This window comes from Sander lucioperca, chromosome 5 (genome assembly GCF_008315115.2).
Source record: "Sander lucioperca isolate FBNREF2018 chromosome 5, SLUC_FBN_1.2, whole genome shotgun sequence".
NCBI lineage: Eukaryota > Metazoa > Chordata > Actinopteri > Perciformes > Percidae > Sander > Sander lucioperca.
The window spans coordinates 12,065,235-12,085,290 of record NC_050177.1 but is presented as its reverse complement, the minus strand read 5'-3'; the positions used below and the strand labels follow the sequence as shown (position 1 = coordinate 12,085,290).

General features: G+C 42.6%; 1 protein-coding gene across 1 annotated transcript in view; it reads right to left on the bottom strand.

The window, feature by feature from the left end:
* The window catches only part of schip1 (schwannomin interacting protein 1), a 228,776-nt gene that overhangs the window by 206,944 nt on the left and 1,776 nt on the right, over nucleotides 1-20,056 (bottom strand). The window contains exons 3-5 of the mRNA XM_031301048.2: nucleotides 12,087-12,154; nucleotides 11,676-11,762; nucleotides 9,317-9,458 (exon numbers count right to left, since the gene is read on the bottom strand). Coding sequence (XP_031156908.1) covers nucleotides 9,317-9,458; nucleotides 11,676-11,762; nucleotides 12,087-12,154 — 297 coding nt within the window. The remainder of the gene's footprint in view (nucleotides 1-9,316; nucleotides 9,459-11,675; nucleotides 11,763-12,086; nucleotides 12,155-20,056) is intronic.

Genomic DNA, 20,056 nt, shown 5'->3' with positions numbered 1-20,056 from the left:
GTTACATCCAAATGTCTGAGCTCCTCACACTGCCCAGACACTCTGTGAGGGGAACTCATTTTGACTGCTTGTATCCACAATCTCATGCTTTCGCTCACTGAGTAAAGCTCATGATTGGTAGATAGGGGTCAGCATGCTAATTGATTGGTACAATCAACCCACATGCTGGTGCTGCACTGACCGGCTTCTCAATCGCACAGTCCGTTTTACCCTGGACCATCAGATGCAACCTTGCCTGCATGCTTTGCAATACAATTTCATTGCATAATTTGTCGTTTTAACACATAGATAATGTAATGAATTGCGCAACAAATCCAGTGGTTTCAGAAGATGAAAAAAAAATTGATGAAAAATAAATAAAAAAAATGTTGCAAAGAAAAATATGACAGTTGAGTTTTATGAAGGAGCTGCTAAGGCAGAGGAGAGTGGGGGAGTTAAGAAAAGCGGATAGTAGAAGAGAGGAAGAAGAAGAGTTTGTGGTATCTCAAAAAGCTGAGAATAAAGAAATGCAAGCTCAAGAGGTAAGGTTTGAGAGAAGGCTCAGGCCAGACCAAAATCGAAAAAGAAGAAAACAATGTAGAAAGCTGTTGCTTAGAAGTATCCTACTGATTGTCTAGCTCAGACCAGAAAGCAGTAAATCTTCCCCCTTAATTTCCCAAAGTATTTTCCACCATCTGTAATGTGTAAACAAACAAATGAAGGTAAAATGCTTGAAGCTTGCACATGTATTTAACACTACAGCAGTTTTGAAATACTGTTACAAAATCAGTTACATAAAGCATGGATTATAGGATTATGAATAGATAAACAAGAATTAAAGTTCTAATTTAAAACTCAGCAGCATGGCCATGAGGTAATGTGAGATTTGCCACAGCTTCAACAACTTTTAAGGATGCATTGATTTCTACAGAGAGCACTTGGCACACATACACATCATGCTTTGGACCAACTGGTGCTCAGCGGAGGTTACATAACTTGAGACTGACAGTTCTCACCTTTTTGGCAGATTCTTTTTTAACAATTTGCTTAGGATTGTGATTGACAGGTTGGAAAGCTGTGGGACGTCCTTTGCATAAATAAGGACATTCTAAGCAAGTTCACTGTTACCATGGTGATGGTAGAAGATTTTGAGGACACATTCGGCCAATAGTTAAACTGCTAGAGGGGCACTGAGACAGGTGCTCTGTACGTGGGTGAACATGGCACACACACGCTTTCCACACACATACACATGCCATACAGTACCTTTATAGGTGATGTAAATGCAATAGGTGTAAGTGTTTTCACAGTCGCTTCAAAGATTCAAAAATCTATTATAGACAAAGACTTCAAAGCAAAAGGCTCTCGGCTTGGAAGATTTCCCAACACACTGAAGCACACTCACATCGTTTTTACACACTAACACTGACACTGCGCACATGGACTACATTAGAAGAGTGGCTGTCATTCGGCCCATGGCAATCTCCCATCCATCTTTTCACTCTTCCAATGTGTTAAGTTCTTTTCTTTGTGATGCTGTGAAGAATTGATACTCTTCATGTGCATCAAACTATAGGACACCTCCTCCCTTCAACCCTGACTCATCGATCAAAAAGAAAGATCACATGGGCCTGTGAGAAATCCACCCACAGGGCATCTCTGGAGCCTCCACCGGCATACTACACACACTTATCCTATATCACAAGCACACACTCGCATGCATGCACAGACACACACAACCAAGACACACATTCAACAATGCTGACGTCAAAGGTTAGCTTTGCAGAAGCAAGCGTAAATCTCACAAGGTCAGTTTTCAAAATGAGAACTTAGACATGAAAAAAAAAATGGATTGAGAATAGACTGACAGCTGCAAGCCTGACCAAAAAGCAAACTCTGAGGTGATGAAAAGACTTGTTGCCTCACAAATCTCCTGTAACATGTGTGCAACTACTTAACCTTAGCATTGTAGAATTAAATGGTGTATGACTTTGCTACTGCATTGAATAATTCCAATATTACATTTATTTGTAATTTGCTTTGACAGCGACCACAGATCTGTGGTCACTGTCAAAGCAAATTCTAGAATACCCACCACGTCTATCTGAAAACAAAGACAAAAGACAAACTAACAGCCCAGTGAGCAGCTCGTAACAAAGAGGAAAGATACATGATCATATGGCTGCCACAGCAGGCAGTCCAGCAGCTGACACAACAATACACTGGATGGTGAAACACTCTTTTTAATGCTTATTCACTATAATCCTTTTAAGACCGAGAGAAACTGATGGACACACACAAGTACATATGCATGGAAAGATAGAGATGTGGATAAAAAGATAAGGGAATGAGGAAACATGAATATGTCTGTGTAAAGACAACCACCACTACATTGCCAGAAATAGTGTTTCCTTAAACGGCCAGAGAACATTGTATACATCAAACTCCTGCCTAAAGTGTTGCGGCACTGTAAGAGCAGTAATGAGAAGCTTGGCTCCGTGTTAGCGCACAGACTAATGAGACAATCAGCAGCTAGCTGTCACAGCCTGAACTTTATGATATCAGGGAGGTGCCTCTAGTTTAACAGTCATTGACCGGCTGATCACTCCTTTCTACTTAGCCTCTTTACGGTCGATGCAAAGAGGACTAATCTGCGGATGGTCGAAACTGAAGCTAAATAACAGAAGAGAGATTATTATAGGAAGAGGACAGACAAACTTAAAATGAGCTCTGTAGCTGGCAATCCCCAAAGCACAATAAGAGAAAGCGTATTTTGCAGAACCGTCGCATAAGCTTTCTCCCTCACTAAGGACTAAGGGTTATGTGACAAGCAAGGTGTCAATGATCAAATCAGAAGAAGAAGAGAATATGTTATGGACCTGCTGCATACCATATGAGACAAAACATGCAACTCACAGCCTGGACTTTATTTTCTCCGTCCCTCCATTGCTTTCCCCAGCCTCCTCTTACATATGCACATGCTTGTGATTTGACTCTACAATCCAGATACCCTCTCCTCTCTGAGGATTGCTACCAATTTCTGTTTCCGCTTCTCCCTCCTCACAACCAAGGGTACTGTACACACAGCAGGGAGGCTGTCAGAAGAGGATTATAATGGCTCTGATCTAGTTAATGGACAGTAATGGTAGATTGCTGATGAAAGGAGGAGAGGGGGGAGGAGATGATGGGGTGAGGGAGAGCCTAAGAGAAGGGGTATGGCGATAGTGAGAAGTAGAGTTAGAGAGGGGGGTGGACTATTCCAGAGGTTTCCTATCTGAGCAGGTCAGAGAGGAGATCAACCCTCAACTCTTCTCCTCCCTGCTGCCCTCCTCTGCTTTTTACGCTACTCGTCTCTCCTCCAGGGATCTCATTATGGCAGACTCACTGGCCATGAGGACTGAACCTATATGCGTATGAGATGGGCTAAAGAGGGGGACGAGGCCTGTGAAGAGGGGAGCAAGTGGGAGGGTGAGAAAGCAGGAGACTGAAAAAGATGGCGGAAGAAAAGATGGGGAGAAAAAACTGGAGGCTGCAGAATGGGGGAAAGAATGTAGAGGAGATAACTGGAGGGAAAGTGTGTGTGCAGAGAGAAGTGTGCTGTAATAGAACAGTAGAGCATATAGCCTTAGGTACCAGATTGTTATTACGGCTGCAGATGGTTGGGAGACGCTTCAAGCTGATTTATGTTTCGTTATAGTCTGTGCGTGTGGGTATATATCTGTCAGATCCATGCCTGTATGAGGCCATATGTGAGCATGCTATATGCTTGTTTAGTTTAAGTAATGTCAGCTAAATGGCATGTTTTCTAGATAAATAACCAATTAGAAGCTCAGTGGGAGGTTGCAGTGAGCTACAGCATCCAATCAAATCCCTATACACCAGCTGTAAACTATTGCTCTCATTGTAATGCCGCACACAGCCTGCTGTAAATATCAAATCAAGTCATTCAGGATCCTGTGCTAGAAAAAAAAAAAAAAATAGTAAATGCCATAAAATGTGAATACTAAAGTGAGCTCACTCCCTGTTTTTACTCCATATTCCTATTTTCCCCCAGAACCTTGATCAAGATCCATCTTTCCCTCTGCTCGTTTTCACTTATCAGCTCTTCTTCATTTGTGTAACGGCTTTCATTGATTTTTTCTTTTTTGGAGGGGTCATAAGATGCTCTTAATGTGCCACTGTAGACTATTAGTTCCTTTATATTTGTGTATGTGACCTGATGTGAGCATAAGTGTGTACTGATGTAATGGTCAACATTAATCTAATCTGGTGCAGTTTGGACAGAGACAGCGATGAAGAAATGAGACACTTTGACAGACATAACTGCGCCTGCGCATACAATCCATCTCACACCCACACAAATGGAGGCTCTAATGCAGAGTTATTATCCTCATAATCACTCCAAACTCCACCACATTTTCTCTATATTCTCTCACCTCCTCCTTTCAGCTTGCTAGCCATTCATCGTTCTTTCTCCACCTCCAGGAGACATCGGCTCTCTCCTATCCCCGTTTCCCCTCTCTAGCCATGATGAATCTCTGAGATATCTTCCCAATGGCCTTTCACAAAATCAAAGGCTGTTGGAGCATCACTTTCTAGGTTTCAGATTGTGTGTATCCTGGTGTATGCACACTATGTCTATGTGGATTCTCACATGCTGAAAATTTGCAAATAAAAGGTTATTAAAATAATGTCAGGGTTTCAATAGCTAGGGGCACATACAGCATGAACAACTAAAGGCAGGATCAAAATGATTAGGCAGAGTGCAACAGCCATGTCATACTCACCACTCTACAGGGAAATTGATCACTTAGCAGTTGTTTTGCTCGTTCAGCTACTGCTAATAAAAAAAGGAAGGGATTCACGACGCCGTTTGTCCATCAGCGCTGATCTGGCTTGCTAACGCTACCAGGAGCTATGTGTGAGAGGCACAGTCTGGGGCCACAGTCAGCCAGTGTCTCAATATTTATACTTGGCATGACTCTAAGGATGTGCTGATGGTAGTGCTGTGAAAATGTACATTATCCTGAATATATCAAGACAGCAGGGAAACTTAGAATATGGAATTGTTGAGTTTGCAGCAGCGAATTAAGGCAGGAGCACATTAGAAAACAGGGGGACATCTTCCCAAAATATGATAAAATATCCTAAAAACAGGGACAATCCAGAGCAAATCTAATATAAGCTTGTGCAGCGGAGTTTGATGTGTGATGTCTATGTGTGTACTTGAATTGAATTTTCCTCTGGAGTTCATATTTTGCAAAAGCAATCACATTTTCTTCCCTAACGGATACAAATGTGAGTGTTACTGTCTCTCAGGAAGCCAGCTGAGCCTGATTCTGTTTTGACAGCAAATAAGCTAATAGGCAAATGTCATGGCTATTAAATGAGTTAAGCCCGATCGATGTCAACTCCTAGGCAGAGGTATATAAATTCATTTCAAATGAGACACCAACTGACACCAATAAAACAAGTCATCTGTTAGCATCTGTCTGCAGAAATGGTGGACTGGTGTGTGTGTGTGTGTGTGTGTGTGTGTGTGTGTGTGTGTGTGTGTGTGTGTGTGTGCATCAAGAGGCAGTGGGAGGGAAAGCCAGGGATGACATAGAGTGAGGCTGGGAAAAAGGGATTAGGGGGGTAGAGGTGGAGGCATGGATGAAGCCGTCACTTCGCTTTGTGAGATTCTTAGCGGTGAGAGATGAGAGAATGATCTCCCACGCAGGCTGCAGGAATGCTTACACTAACACTTTCCCTCTGCCTGGGCTCCAGAAAAGGAGGGGAGAAAAGTGCTAACATGTCACAGAGATAGGAACAGATCAATGTCCACAAACACTGTAAGAAAACAAACAGCCACAGCCAAACACACTTCAGCATTGCTGATGCAATGTATTTTTATCTATATTTCACCCTCTAGTCTCTCTTCTTTTCTCTCTTCTACTGACAGACCTTCTCTTCTTTTAACTATCCATCACTGAAATTATTTCATTAGTCATCAGGCAGCCCAGCAGCATTATTAGTTTCTTTGTAATGAAAGGCACACCACTGAAGCATTTCATTTTCATTCTCATCACAATGCTTTAGCTTTGATCGCTGGTTTGAGTCTCTGAATAAAACCCACCAAGCCATCCCAGAGGGCTACACCGTGAATCATGGAGATCCACTCAAGCACTGCATGCAAATGCACATAGTTTCATAGCTTAACACAAAGTAAACTGTGCAAGATGCCTAACCATAATCTACATATATGCTAATAAAAAGCACCATTGCAATCTACCTTGTGTCCATTAATGCTTGCAGATCTAGGCTCTTTGCTGTGTCCAAGACCTCATCTGTTTTTGCCAATCAGTTATGATGCATCTTTCTCAAATTCACCCAGATAAGTGGACAGGAGAATGTTAAGCTTAGCCTGGAGGTAAGTTACAAACATGGCTTGCACTGCTACAAGTGCTGCCCTCACCTTTTTGCCTTAAACATCTTAGCTTCATTTTTAATGGACACACGTGGAAGTGGTAGCAGTCTTCTCCTCTAACTCTCGGCAATAAAGCAAATAAGCACATTTCCCTAGAATGTCAAACTATTCCTTTGATAAAGAATTTCACTGTCACATATTACATAATCACCACCTATTGTAGGGGATTTTATAGCGTTCAATGCTCACATATAGTCCATGTTGTTATTCTATATTTTGGAACAACACTACACAGCAACCCCCGCAGGTCAGCTATACAACATTCAGACCTATTGATTTACAACAGGCCAAGCATTGACCAGAGCAGGACATGTAGGGCCTGGCCCCTCTGCGTATTAATAATTCATTTGGGTCTGGGGTTACAGCAGGCTTGAACCCACCATTGTTGGACTACTGCAATATATGAAATACAGAAAGACATACAGTAAGAGACAACTTGACATTGCTATAAACAGAGTTGAATTCTGGCAGGTGTTTTAAAGTCAGAGTGTGGATTGGGGATGTTATTTGAGAGGATGAGGTAGAAAAACCTCAGCGTGAGCTGTGGTGTCTTATCTAGGCCTGTGTCTGTGTGTGTGTGTGTGTGTGTGTGTGTGTGTGTGTGTGTGTGTGTGTGTGTGTGTGTGTGTGTGTGCGCGTGTGTGTGCTAGCGTGCGTGTGTGGTGTTCAATACATGTTTCATGAAATATGCATGAAGTATGTTTGAAACCCCCCCCTACATGCCAGTACCAAGGTCCTTCAAGCACATGAGCGCGTGCGCACACACACACACACACACACACACACACACACACACACACACACACTCCCAATGTGGCACCCTGAACACACTCCCAATGTGGCACCCTGATGAATGTCTGTCCTTCATAGAACACAAGAGCCACAGGAGGGTGATACAATGAGAGCGGGCAAGACAGAGAGGAAAAAAGAAAAGGCAACGTAAGAAAAACACAGAGGTAGGAGAGAGTGTGTTGCGGGCCGAGGTCGAGGCAAGAGGAGTGATGAGAGGGACTGGAGAGGGTAACAGAAAAACAGCAGTGCCTGTCCAGCATTACTCCAAAAGTTTCTAACTGAGAAAAGGTAACGTGGTTTGGAAGATAAAACACTTCTTGGGAGGCAGATATTAGAGTTAGATCATCATTTAAAAAAGATCTTATTGGGATATGTTTAATTTAAATATATTTTGTTTGTATTATTATTATTATTATTATTATTATTATTATTATTATTATTACTATTATTATTATTATTATTACTATTATTATTATTATTGTTGAGGGGCTTGGGAAGGGTGACAGATGAACACTGGAGTAGTGGGCATGGGGATTTACCATATACCAAAGTAACAGATATTCGTATCAGTGTGCATCTTGCAGAACAATACTGCAGCCAAACATGTTACAGTCTTCAATATAATCTGTGATTCTGCAATATGAAAGAACTTTGTTACGAGTAAAAGTCCTGCATTGAAAATGTACAGAAATATTATTATTATTATTATTATGAAATGTAGCAGAGTATACACATAAAGTAGCATGAAATGGAAATACTCAAGTGAAGTACTTCAACTTTCTTCTTAAGAACATTAGTTGAGTAAACGTACTTAGCTAATTCCCCCACACGTGTTGATCAATGCCACACAGACTAAGGGTGGGGGTGGGTAGGGGGTATAGAAGCCACATACCAAGTCGCTGCATTTATGGGATGTAATGGGTGGTAGATATATATCATTTCATATTTCCAATAAAGATGATGTTGAAAAAGAAAGTTAAATGGGAATAAATGGAGGAGGATAGTGGGGGGGGGGGGGGGGGTACTTTGTCATCTTGGTTTTTAAGTTACAGTAAGTTTCTAATTAGGAAGACATTTGCTGCTGTGCTAATGAACACCGAACTCTTTCAAGCAGAACAAACAACCTAAAAACAAAGCACACACACACACATGCGCACACACACGCACACACACACACACACACACACACACACACACACACACACACACACACACAGTGTCTCACCAGGATACCAGCCCATCTGTTTGCTTTCCTGTAGCACTGCTTAAAAAGAGAGTGGGGTATGCAGACATGACATCATATTTTTCTGTACTGGGTCTCTGCAAAGAGCGTGGGCAGACGTGCGCGGGTAGCTTGTGTGATTACTACACAGCGAGAGCCAACACAGACTGAGAAACCAGCAGAGCAGACTGTGCGTGTGTGTGTTTGTTTGTGTCTGTGTGTCCCTGTCTGTCACTTAGAACTTGAGGCGATCTAAAGGCATCTTTTCACATCTCTGCATTCATCTTCTTATCCCCCGTCCCCCCCGACTTTGTTACTTTCTCCCCCCATCTCTACTGTTTATCTGCTGCTCATACAGTCATTTTTCCCCTCTGGCTTTTCTTTGGCTGCCATGCCCTGTGAGCACTGTTTAATTCTCCCCTGCACTCCCTCCGGAGAAGGAAGGGGCGAGGAGGTGGGTGGGGGGGCATGAAACAGGGGAGGACAAGGGCAGAGGCACTTCATTAATCAATCAACCAGCTTTGAAAATTTACCTAATTAACGGCTAATTACAGATCTGGGCACAGTGCCAGCTGGCATCCTATCCACCTCCACCAATACGACCCCCTAGTGTCCCCCAGATGACACTAGAGGTAAACACCCCTCCCTCGTTCCCTCCATTGCTCTGTTCTTTATTAGTCTATCCATCCATGCATCCCTCACCCATTCCTTTATCATCCTCTGCGGAAACAACAGCTGATAACTCAGACTACATAGCAGCAGATAGCTTAAAGATGTCTAGATCTCCAGCCACCTGCCTCATTCTCATGTTGCACCATGTGGCTGTCTGTTTGATTTTCTTTTTGCAGTCTTACCAGAGAAATATCGGTGGTCCTCACAGGGTCCAGGAGGTTCTCGGAAGGCACCGTCTCACCCCGACGATGGCTGCAACGGTTCTTGTCTTGTCCCTGCCAGCTCCCTCTGCGGGATGTGCTTGCACGCCAGGCCCGCTGGATCCTGAGAACACAGGTGGACAAAACTCATATTAACAGTGACATCTCCTAACCAAAGTTGAGCTACATTATGGAGTTGCCATGTGGTAGGCGTAATTTTGGGGCATCCAGGGTTTTTGAAGTAGAAGGTTTGAAGTCCTGTTCATTTTCTGCATGAAAAGGTTAGGGGACTGGCTGTTGGAGCATTTCCATGGCTTGGATGGCCATGAAACTCTTCTGGTTGAATTAATTGAAAGGAGAAACTGTGAAAATATCTGGTTCTTTGATTTTAAAAAAAATGTCAAAAATGATGTCACCATTGCACCATATCTCATTTCTCTCTCAACTTCTCAATTTCTTCTTCTGAGTCTTTCCTTCCCTACATTTTTTTGGCCATTCTCAAACATCTTTTTCTCAGCTCTGCCTATTTTTTACCCGCTTTAAGTGTTACACAGCTCACACACTTTTCTGACCTCTTCCCGCCTATCTCCCCCATTTTCAACCTCCACAGATCGCTCTCCCTGTCTCTCTCTCTCTTTCCACTTTCTTTCATCCATGTATAGTCACCCCAACACCAGGGTCCAGGATGGAGCGTTGGATCAATTACTGATGGAGAAACACATTCACCTCCAGTGGAGCAGAGAGACAGCTGAGCCAAATGGAACAAATTGAATTAAGCCATAACTCCTAGCTCTAAAACCAATACCCCCCCCGCCTTCCTCAATCCCTATTTTTGCTCAGTCTATGTGTCCATGCTTCCTGTTCCTCTGCCTTTTCTGTGAGATTATCTTGACATATTTTACCATCCATCTCACCTTTCTACACCCCAATCATGTTAACTCACCACAGAAACATTGGCTTTCTCTTCACCATCCTTGACTTTCAAGGAAGTGAAAGCCTGAGGCGAGAGCTGTCCCCTTTCTCTTAAACCTATAAAAGCCCTATAACCCGTGGGTCAATGTTTAAATAAAGTGGTGCTAGATGGCAGTCTACGAGGGTGCATGGGCTACAAAGTGCACTCTGACCCCAGCTCCGAAACCTAATTAGAAGGAAAATGGAATTAAAGCCACACATAAATTGATTTCTCCTACAAGACAAATATAATTCACTTTTAAGGTCATGGGTAACAGGTGACACTAGGTGCTTTCCGACCGGATAGTACTTGTACTTTTTAGAGGAAAAGTACACTTCTAAGCAGTTCTAAGAACTATTCTCCCCCAAAATCTTTTTTTCCGTTTGCATTCCCACTGGCCAAGTGGCCATAGGGACTGGTAGGAGGGGTAAGGGAGTGACGCAAGCACGGCAACGGTCTTTATAGCATCGTCACCTTCTTATATACAGTCTATGATCGTCACTAGACCTTAGCGCCACATACAACAACAACAAAGCAGCATGGAGGAGGCCGTCGGAATGTTCCTGTTGTGCCTTGCTGGGATCCTCACAACGGAGTTTGAACAGCGGCATGTTGTGTGCGTGACTGTGTGTGTGTGTGTGTGTGTGTGTGTGTGTGTGTGTGTGTGTGTGAGACGGCCGGCGAGCCGCAGGACACGCTTGTGGAGTTAAACTCCAAAAAGACAGTTAACCACAGGTTCCCGTTAATCTTATGATGGGCATGTGTTGTGATATTTAAACAAACGAACCGTCAACGGCGAAATAAAAGCCTCTTATTTACGAGAGCAGTCTGAGAGACCTCCAGCTCACAGCGATGTGTATAGGGCAAGACTGGCCGAGCGACAAGCTAGAGGCCGGGGCAGGCACTTGCTGGCTGTCGCCTCATTTCATGGAGGTTCTCAACTCCGAAAACTTTGAAGCAAATTGTCAATTCGGCATCAATTTTTGCAAGACTGCCTATATTCAAAATCCAAACAGTTAATTTCTCGCCTAAAACATTGTCAGAAGTGAATTTAATGATGAATAAGATGGTGAAAATTGTTAAAAATGTCCCGTTGTTGGTTGTTGCTCTGTCTGCAAGTTCCAAGTTGGCAGTGGGCGTGACTTATAAGTTCGACCAATCAAGTACACCTAGGAAAAGGGAAAAGGGAAAAGACCCTGCTCTGAAGTAGGAGCTAAAAAAGTACGCTACTGTGGCCAGAGGAACTTAAAAATCCCCAAATATTTCCTGTTGGAACACGAAAAAAATGAACAAAAATCTCTCCGGTCGGAAAGCCCCTACTATGTGAAATTTGCCTCAAAATGTAGAAAAGAAACACAAATGTTTGAAAGGGCCACAAATGATACTCACACAATAGCCTTGATTTCCAGGTGCTGTTGTTGCTCACGACGACTTGGGCTATTGTCATCCTCTCCCTCACTCCTACGAGGACGGCTTCTATGATAATGACAAGGTAGATAAACTGGAATATGAGTTCAGAGAAGAAAACAGCTCAACTTGTATGCCAAAAGAAATCAATGATTTTATATTTCACATGATACTGGAAGTCACAGCACAATAAGCACTTAAAGAGTAAGAGGATGTCATGGTATGTGGTTTATGTTCAAAAGTGCAGCCTCGTTATGGCACAATAAGGGTCTTGTACGATAGAACAAGGGCTTTACATTAAAGTATACCATCCTCATTGTAGACTGAGTGCTGTCCATAAAATATGAGGATTTTGTCATGAAACAGTAGGGACAGTATTGTGTAGTGTCTTACCTCTCCAACTTGGGAACTGCTTGCCCTCCACTGTGATTGCAGTAGCGATGATACCGCTTTACTTCTTCCTGCATAGTGGAAAGCATCAATATGTCAACAAGGTTTTTAATTCTCTCTGCCAAGGATATGACACAGGAGGAGCTGTGCTTCGATAAAATACAATAATAAATCAGGAGCATTTTTCAATCGCTTCTCCTCCCACGCATACTATCTGTTTGACATAGCTGTAAAACTAAGCCTAAACAGAGGAAAACTGCTCTTTTTATGATTTATTAACCTCGAGAGTGGCAGCTTGTCTGGGTCTGTTAACATAGACATAAATTATCATGAACACACATAGTGGTATGGAAAACAACTGTGTGTGTGTGTGTGTGTGTGTGTGTGTGTTATTCCTGATGCAAAACAGCATGTGTGTGCTCTGCAGGTGTCAACCAGCCAGACACCGGCAGCAGGCCAGGGGGCGAGGCCGATGTCAGGCAGCTCTGGGGCTGGACAGATGGATGTGCTCCCAAAGCAGCTCCACTCCATCTCCAGAATTCACTCATCTTTATGTTAGCCAGCAGGGTGCAAGCTGTGAGTATTTGTCCACGTTTGTGTTCAAGTGCTTGTGACTACATCAAGGGTGTATGGATACATTCAGCTCACAGATCAGTACGACACAGGGTCGAATTGCTATGTGTAACAAAAAGGCGACCCTGGTAGTGATGAACCCACAGAGAATTATCGCACAAATCAGCAGTTCCCCTCAACTCCATGAAGAGTCTTTGTGTCTTTCAGCTCATTGTTTTGGTTTTACAGGCCGCAACTTTACTATTTTGGATCAGTCTCACTGCTCTCATCATCCTCATTTACAGCTGCAGTAGGCAGCTGTTTTCAAGGGGAAAGCTCTCTAACCCTACCTTCCCAGTACCAAAGAGCAGACAGACTAGCTGGTGAACATAGTGGATCATTAAGGAGCTAAAGAGTCAGATATTTTACTCACAGAGAAAAAGAGAATGAAAATCGGACTTAGATACATCAGTTGGCCAGAAACAGACTCCAAATTAACACTAATGTTGCCTTGTCTGCTGGATGTGTAATATGCAAGTTTGCCATATAAACTGTATTGCTGCACCAGAGTGGTCAAAAAAATGTACTGATGGAGGTTCTGTACTCGAGATTCAGAACCTTAATATAGCGGCAAATAAAATTTGCTATGTAAAGATATAGTAGAGTAATGTAAGCGCATGTGGCCATGACAAAATGTCGGTATTCCACGAATTAGGGAACGGTCTGTGAGAGCCGTGTGGAGACAATTCCAGCCCACTTTTTTCACTATTTCGAGTACAGCTGTGCAAAAACTATGTTTCAAAATGTCCCCATCCTTCTGTCTAGATGAAAATGTTCATAAAGAACAAATTAAGAACCTGGTTGGAGTGATACACCACATAGCCAATTTAAACCCTTTTTACACAAACTGGTATTTGTTTTGGAAGTCATTTTGAGACCATTTTGACAATTAACATTTTCAGGCAGCAGTTGAGACCTCATTTAGTTGTGCCCTCTGACATTTCCCACATGTAATCAAATTAGTTCCGCTTGGGAATACTAATTGATCAGATCAATTAATTCTGCAATCAATTTTTTAACCCCACAATGCATCTTGTCACCTTTTCAAACTGGGATATACTGTGCCGCAACACACCGTTACACTGTGTCTACATGTGTGTTTGTGTCCATCTAAGGTTATAAAGAGTACATTTGGGTACATGTAGTCCAGACACTGCAATGTTGCTGCATTAGTTCTGAATGTTCTTGCCTCGTCTCTCAGTGAAGCCAGTAGGGATTAAGTGTTCAGAATGCCAGGCAAAAGGCCAATAAGGGCTTAAAATATAACTGTATCAACCGGTGTTCTGCTGTAATAACAGCAGACTCCATCCTGATGCTTAAACTTATATAAGAACCCATGACAAAGATGTTTTTTAAAGACTGAAACAGGTTTTAAATATGTTTTAAAAGACAAAAGATTGATATGCTTAAATATACATATGCTAAAATGACACAAATGTCTAACTTAAAGCTGCAATTACATATCTTAATGACATAATATAGAGCAATTGTCTACTTACAGTACAGATTGAACATTAAGATAATACTATTGATACTATGATTTAAAATTAAAATTAAAATAAGTATTTGAACACCCTGCTATTTTGCAAGTTCTCCCACTTAGAAATCATGGAGGGGTCTGAAATTGTCATCGTAGGTGCATGTCCACTGTGAGAGACATAATCTAAAAAAAAAAATCCAGAAATCACAATGTATGATTTTTTAACTATTTATTTGTATGATACAGCTGCAAATAAGTATTTGAACACCTGAGAAAATCAATGTTAATATTTGGTACAGTAGCCTTTGTTTGCAATTACAGAGGTCAAACGTTTCCTGTAGTTTTTCACCAGGTTTGCACACACTGCAGGAGGGATTTTGGCCCACTCCTCCACACAGATCTTCTCTAGATCAGTCAGGTTTCTGGGCTGTCGCTGAGAAATACGGAGTTTGAGCTCCCTCCAAAGATTCTCTATTGGGTTTAGGTCTGGAGACTGGCTAGGCCACGCCAGAACCTTGATATGCTTCTTACAGAGCCACTCCTTGGTTATCCTGGCTGTGTGCTTCGGGTCATTGTCATGTTGGAAGACCCAGCCTCGACCCATCTTCAATGCTCTAACTGAGGGAAGGAGGTTGTTCCCCAAAATCTCGCAATACATGGCCCCGGTCATCCTCTCCTTAATACAGTGCAGTCGCCCTGTCCCATGTGCAGAAAAACACCCCCAAAGCATGATGCTACCACCCCCATGCTTCACAGTAGGGATGGTGTTCTTGGGATGGTACTCATCATTCTTTTGGTCTCATCTGACCACATGACTTTCTCCCATGACTCCTCTGGATCATCCAAATGGTCATTGGCAAACTTAAGACGGGCCTTGACATGTGCTGGTTTAAGCAGGGGAACCTTCCGTGCCATGCATGATTTCAAACCATGACGTCTTAGTGTATTACCAACAGTAACCTTGGAAACAGTGGTCCCAGCTCTTTTCAGGTCATTGACCAGCTCCTCCCGTGTAGTTCTGGGCTGATTTCTCACCTTTCTTAGGATCATTGAGACCCCACGAGGTGAGATCTTGCATGGAGCCCCAGTCCGAGGGAGATTGACAGTCATGTTTAGCTTCTTCCATTTTCTAATGATTGCTCCAACAGTGGACCTTTTTTCACCAAGCTGCTTGGCAATTTCCCCGTAGCCCTTTCCAGCCTTGTGGAGGTGTACAATTTTGTCTCTAGTGTCTTTGGACAGCTCTTTGGTCTAGGCCATGTTAGTAGTTGGATTCTTACTGATTGTATGGGGTGGACAGGTGTCTTTATGCAGCTAACGACCTCAAACAGGTGCATCTAATTCAGGATAATAAATGGAGTGGAGGTGGACATTTTAAAGGCAGACTAACAGGTCTTTGAGGGTCAGAATTCTAGCTGATAGACAGCTGTTCAAATACTTATTTGCAGCTGTATCATACAAATAAATAGTTAAAAAATCATATATTGTGATTTCTGGATTTTTGTTTTTAGATTATGTCTCTCACAGTGGACATGCACCTATGATGACAATTTCAGACCCCTCCATGATTTCTAAGTGGGAGAACTTGCAAAATAGCAGGGTGTTCAAATACTTATTTTCCTCACTGTACCTTGTGTTAATCACTTTTTTACAGCTGCTATCATTGTTTACTATTTTTAGTTACTATCGTTTGTGTGTTTACAACCAACTGTAGTGTCTTGGCTCTCTGGACCGGATAAAATGCTCTAAAGTTATATAATATGAGAGAAATAAACTTAGCACAAAAAGTAAGGAAATTTGTGTTTGGTAGATTATTTCTCTGTGGTAACAGTGATTTTTGGCAATAAATCTTATACCGCTGGAAAGCCTGTTTAGTTCCCTTTCAAATGGTGCCCCATTTGTAAAGAACATGCATTTGTGGGATGAGCAGCAGCCCTGAGTATTTGGGTTGCGCCCATGAAAAATTTGCCAAATCTTCTCTGCCAATGCCAAACAGCTTATTTTGCCAACTGACTTGTTTGGTGTTTAGTGGATTGGATGATCGAAGTTTAAAGAAACAAGACATATTGCCAATTGAACAATGTATTCATTTCACAAACAGGAGCCTCAGTAGCGTGTGGAAGAACCATACACAGCCACAACAGCCTGGCACCTCCTCCTCATGCTGGTCACCAGCCTGGTCACACACTGCTGTGGGATGGCATCCCATTCTTCAACCAACATTTGTCGCAAGTCAGCCAACGTGGTTGTGTTGGTCACTCTGGCACGAACAGCACGCCCAAGCTGATCACACAAGTGTTCAATGGGGTTGAGGTCAGGACTGCTGGCAGGCCATTCCATCCTCTCCACTCCCACATTCTGGAGGTAGTCTCTGATAAACCCCACCCTGTGGGGGCGAGCGTTGTCATCTTGGAGGATAGAGTTCGGTCCCAGACTGTGGAGATATGGGATTGCCACTGGTTGCAGAATCTCATCTCTAAATCAGGCACCTGATTGGCAACACCTGGGGGTACCAGAAGCTCAAAACAAGTGTCAATAGCAACAGCAAAATAACCTGTTTGGCATTGGCAGAGAAGATTTGGCAAATTTTTCATGGGCGCAACCCACATACTCAGCGCTGCTGCTCATCCCACAAATGCATGTTCCTTACAAATGGCGCACCATTTGAAAGGGAACTAAACAGGCTTTCCAACGGTATACGATTTTTGCCAAAAAGCATTGTTATCACAGAGAAATAATCTACCAAACACAACTTTTCTTACTTTTTGTGCTAAGTTTAGAATCACCAAGGGAGCAATACAACTGCAGCTGACAGGAGAAATGCATCACTTGCAGCATATAGGGTACATGACAATCTGTTAAATCAATAGCTGAATCCATGATTGCATAAAAACAGGGATATTAACAGAAGAACCTATTCTGCTGGGCATGTGCACAGCTTAATCGCATTATTAAAAATAAGGGCAATCAATAGACCGAAAGGCTAGGGAAGGTTAAGGTAGACAGTAATAAGCATTATGTCACTGAAAAATGAGAGAAGGAAGGAAAACAGGAAGGAAGCAGAGAGAAAACAGCAGCACATAGCAGAAAGCCTGCTGCCCCTCTAATTGATGAGTTGTTAAAATCATAATTTCTCAGAGTCCTAGTTCTATCACAGAGATCGATGGCAGGCATAGTTGAGTGTGAGAGATGGTCAGCTCGTTTTGCCCTTCAGACTAGTGTGGGGTCGCTCAGTGAGATAAACTCCCACACACACACACACACAGACACACACACCTGAGTGCAATGTTTGAGAGAACAAACACGCCTGCATGCACACATACCGACGCACGGTCACATGTAAACACACGCACATATATCAATCTCATCTCAGAGGATTTGACTGCAGTGTGGCAATGTGCTGAAACATCTACACAGACCACAGCTGTTTAGCCACCACTCAACTGGCCGCTCAGCCCGGGGAAATGTCCAATCAGTGGAGATGCTCGTTAATCCTAACATTGGAAATCAATTTACATGCGCAGTGCGTGTAAGGAGTAATATGGAAGTCAACATTTACTCTTTTGCCTGACTCCCTGAGTACAAAAAGAGCCTGCTGAGAGATGTAGGTGTTCCTGACCACTGTGCTCATGTAACAAAATGATTGAAATGCTATTTTCTCCTAATGGTATGGCTATGGGGTAAGACAAGTACTTTCTACTGAGGCAAATTGATGCATTTATGTCATTTCACTCAGACCTTCAAATCCTATTTGAGTAGAGAGGAAGCAGGAGACAGAGAAGACATTCAGGTTTGAAGGCGTAAAACGACAAAGAATGATATGATGCTATGTTTGTAATTAAGTGTTTGTCTTTTGATGTCATTTTAGCCTAAACCACTGTTTTGTATGTGTATTTTATTTTAATTTTATTACCCTGTGGCTAATGCGCTATGAACAGCACTTTGGTCAGCGCAAGCTGTTTTTAAATGTGCTATATAAATAAACTTTACTTACTTACTTACTTACTTACTTACTTACTTACTATGATATTCACTAAGCTGCAGTGAGAAAAACAGATTCATACTGATCAGATAATAGCGTTTACAGACCTATGCATTCTCACAATACCCAGGCCACTGCAGTTACAGTACACAGCCATTAATACCAGGCTGGAGCGGGAGATGTAGACTGACCTATGAGGCATAGATAAGGAACAGCCACACCAAGGAGGCTTACATCATGCACACACAGATGTTAGGTTATTTTCATATCTAGAAATATGCAGTTCATTATATACAGACAGACCCATTTCTTTTAGAGCCATCCAGGTTTTATATGAATGAATTCAAAGAAAGGGCTCTAATATAAGACCCATTTTAAGCATACAGGGCTGCACTGTAAAAGAAATTATTTCACGGGTGATGTCTTTAAAGTGCTTGTTTTGTCCGACCAGCAGCCCATAACTGGAAATTTTCTATTCAATTTACAAAGATATTAAAGGTCAGAAAAGCATCATATCCTCACATTTGAGAACCTGGAACAGGCTAATGCTTGGCATTTCTGCTTGATGAATGATGATTGATACGTTATCAAAATTGTTAATTCATTTTCTGCTGATTTTGGCAAACTGATTAATCACTAACGCACACAGAATACAACCAATATGAGTCTTCAAACCTACATGTGTTGAGCCGATGGTAGGGCAGGGAAGCATTCAAAAGAGTTTGGAAAGAGAGTATCTGAGATGTACAATAAGGGAAGCAAGAAGGTATCAATGAGAAGCAAGTAGAGGCCATATGTTTATTCTAAATTGGGAGAGGAGAAGAAGAAAAGAAAGACATCCCAAGCAGGGTGGAGTTGAGTGGGGTGTGACGAGTACAGATAAAGGAGGTGTGAGAGTGAGAAAATGACTATAGTCTATCAAAATGCAAAATGGAGCGCTTGGGACTATTTCCCCTGTTACTATTAACCAATAGAGAGCTGCTCTGGTTAACATATGGTGAGGGAAGAAGTGAGAGCATGTTCACACACACATGCCCATCATGGGTGATCAAAGACTACGCTCTCTCATTTAGACCAAGCCAGCCTTCCAAGACATGGTAATGGGATGGGATGGAAATTACTAAAAACTGGCAGGAGTGTGTGTGGGCGTACATGTGTGCATCCACGCATGCATCTTTGTGTATGTTTTGGAGGAGTTATGGTGCCTTTTTGTTATTACAAAAAGCACTTTTTTTATGTCGCATTGAACCAGAGCACACACACGCATACGCGCGCACACACACACACACACACACACACACACACACAAAGGATGTATATTTCTTCATCATATGACCGTAGCGGGCCAAGAGACACCTATCTGTCAGTGTGCAGGCTCATCTCGCTCCAGCATGGGTTATTATGACTCAATCACGAAGCGTTTGAGTGAGCTGGGGCAAACAGCACTCAGCGCAGCTCTGTCCCGCTAGGGGAGAGACGATAATGCACTTCTGAAATATGACGCCCTTCCCTGGCAGCACACTCCCCCTATGTACATCTCTATATATATATTGCAGAACACCGTATCTGTGTCTGACTCCCACGGTTTGTATGGGTAAACTGATGCTGACCCTGTTCAGGGTCTGAATGACACCAGTGGAAGATGAATTTCTGCTCCTGTTGAGCACAAACACAAGCTCATTAAAAATGGTTTCTGCATGCTCACTGAGCCAGTGGGCTCCATGCATGATACTGATGAATGATTTCAAGATTCCAGCTGCATGTGTTGTGTCAACAATGTCACCAGTACTGTATATTTCATGCTTAACCCCATTAAATGTGACCCCCTTTGGCGTGCTGTTTAAATAAGCTCTGTGTAGAATGGTTAACAACAAGGGCTCGTGACCGTGAAATTCTGCT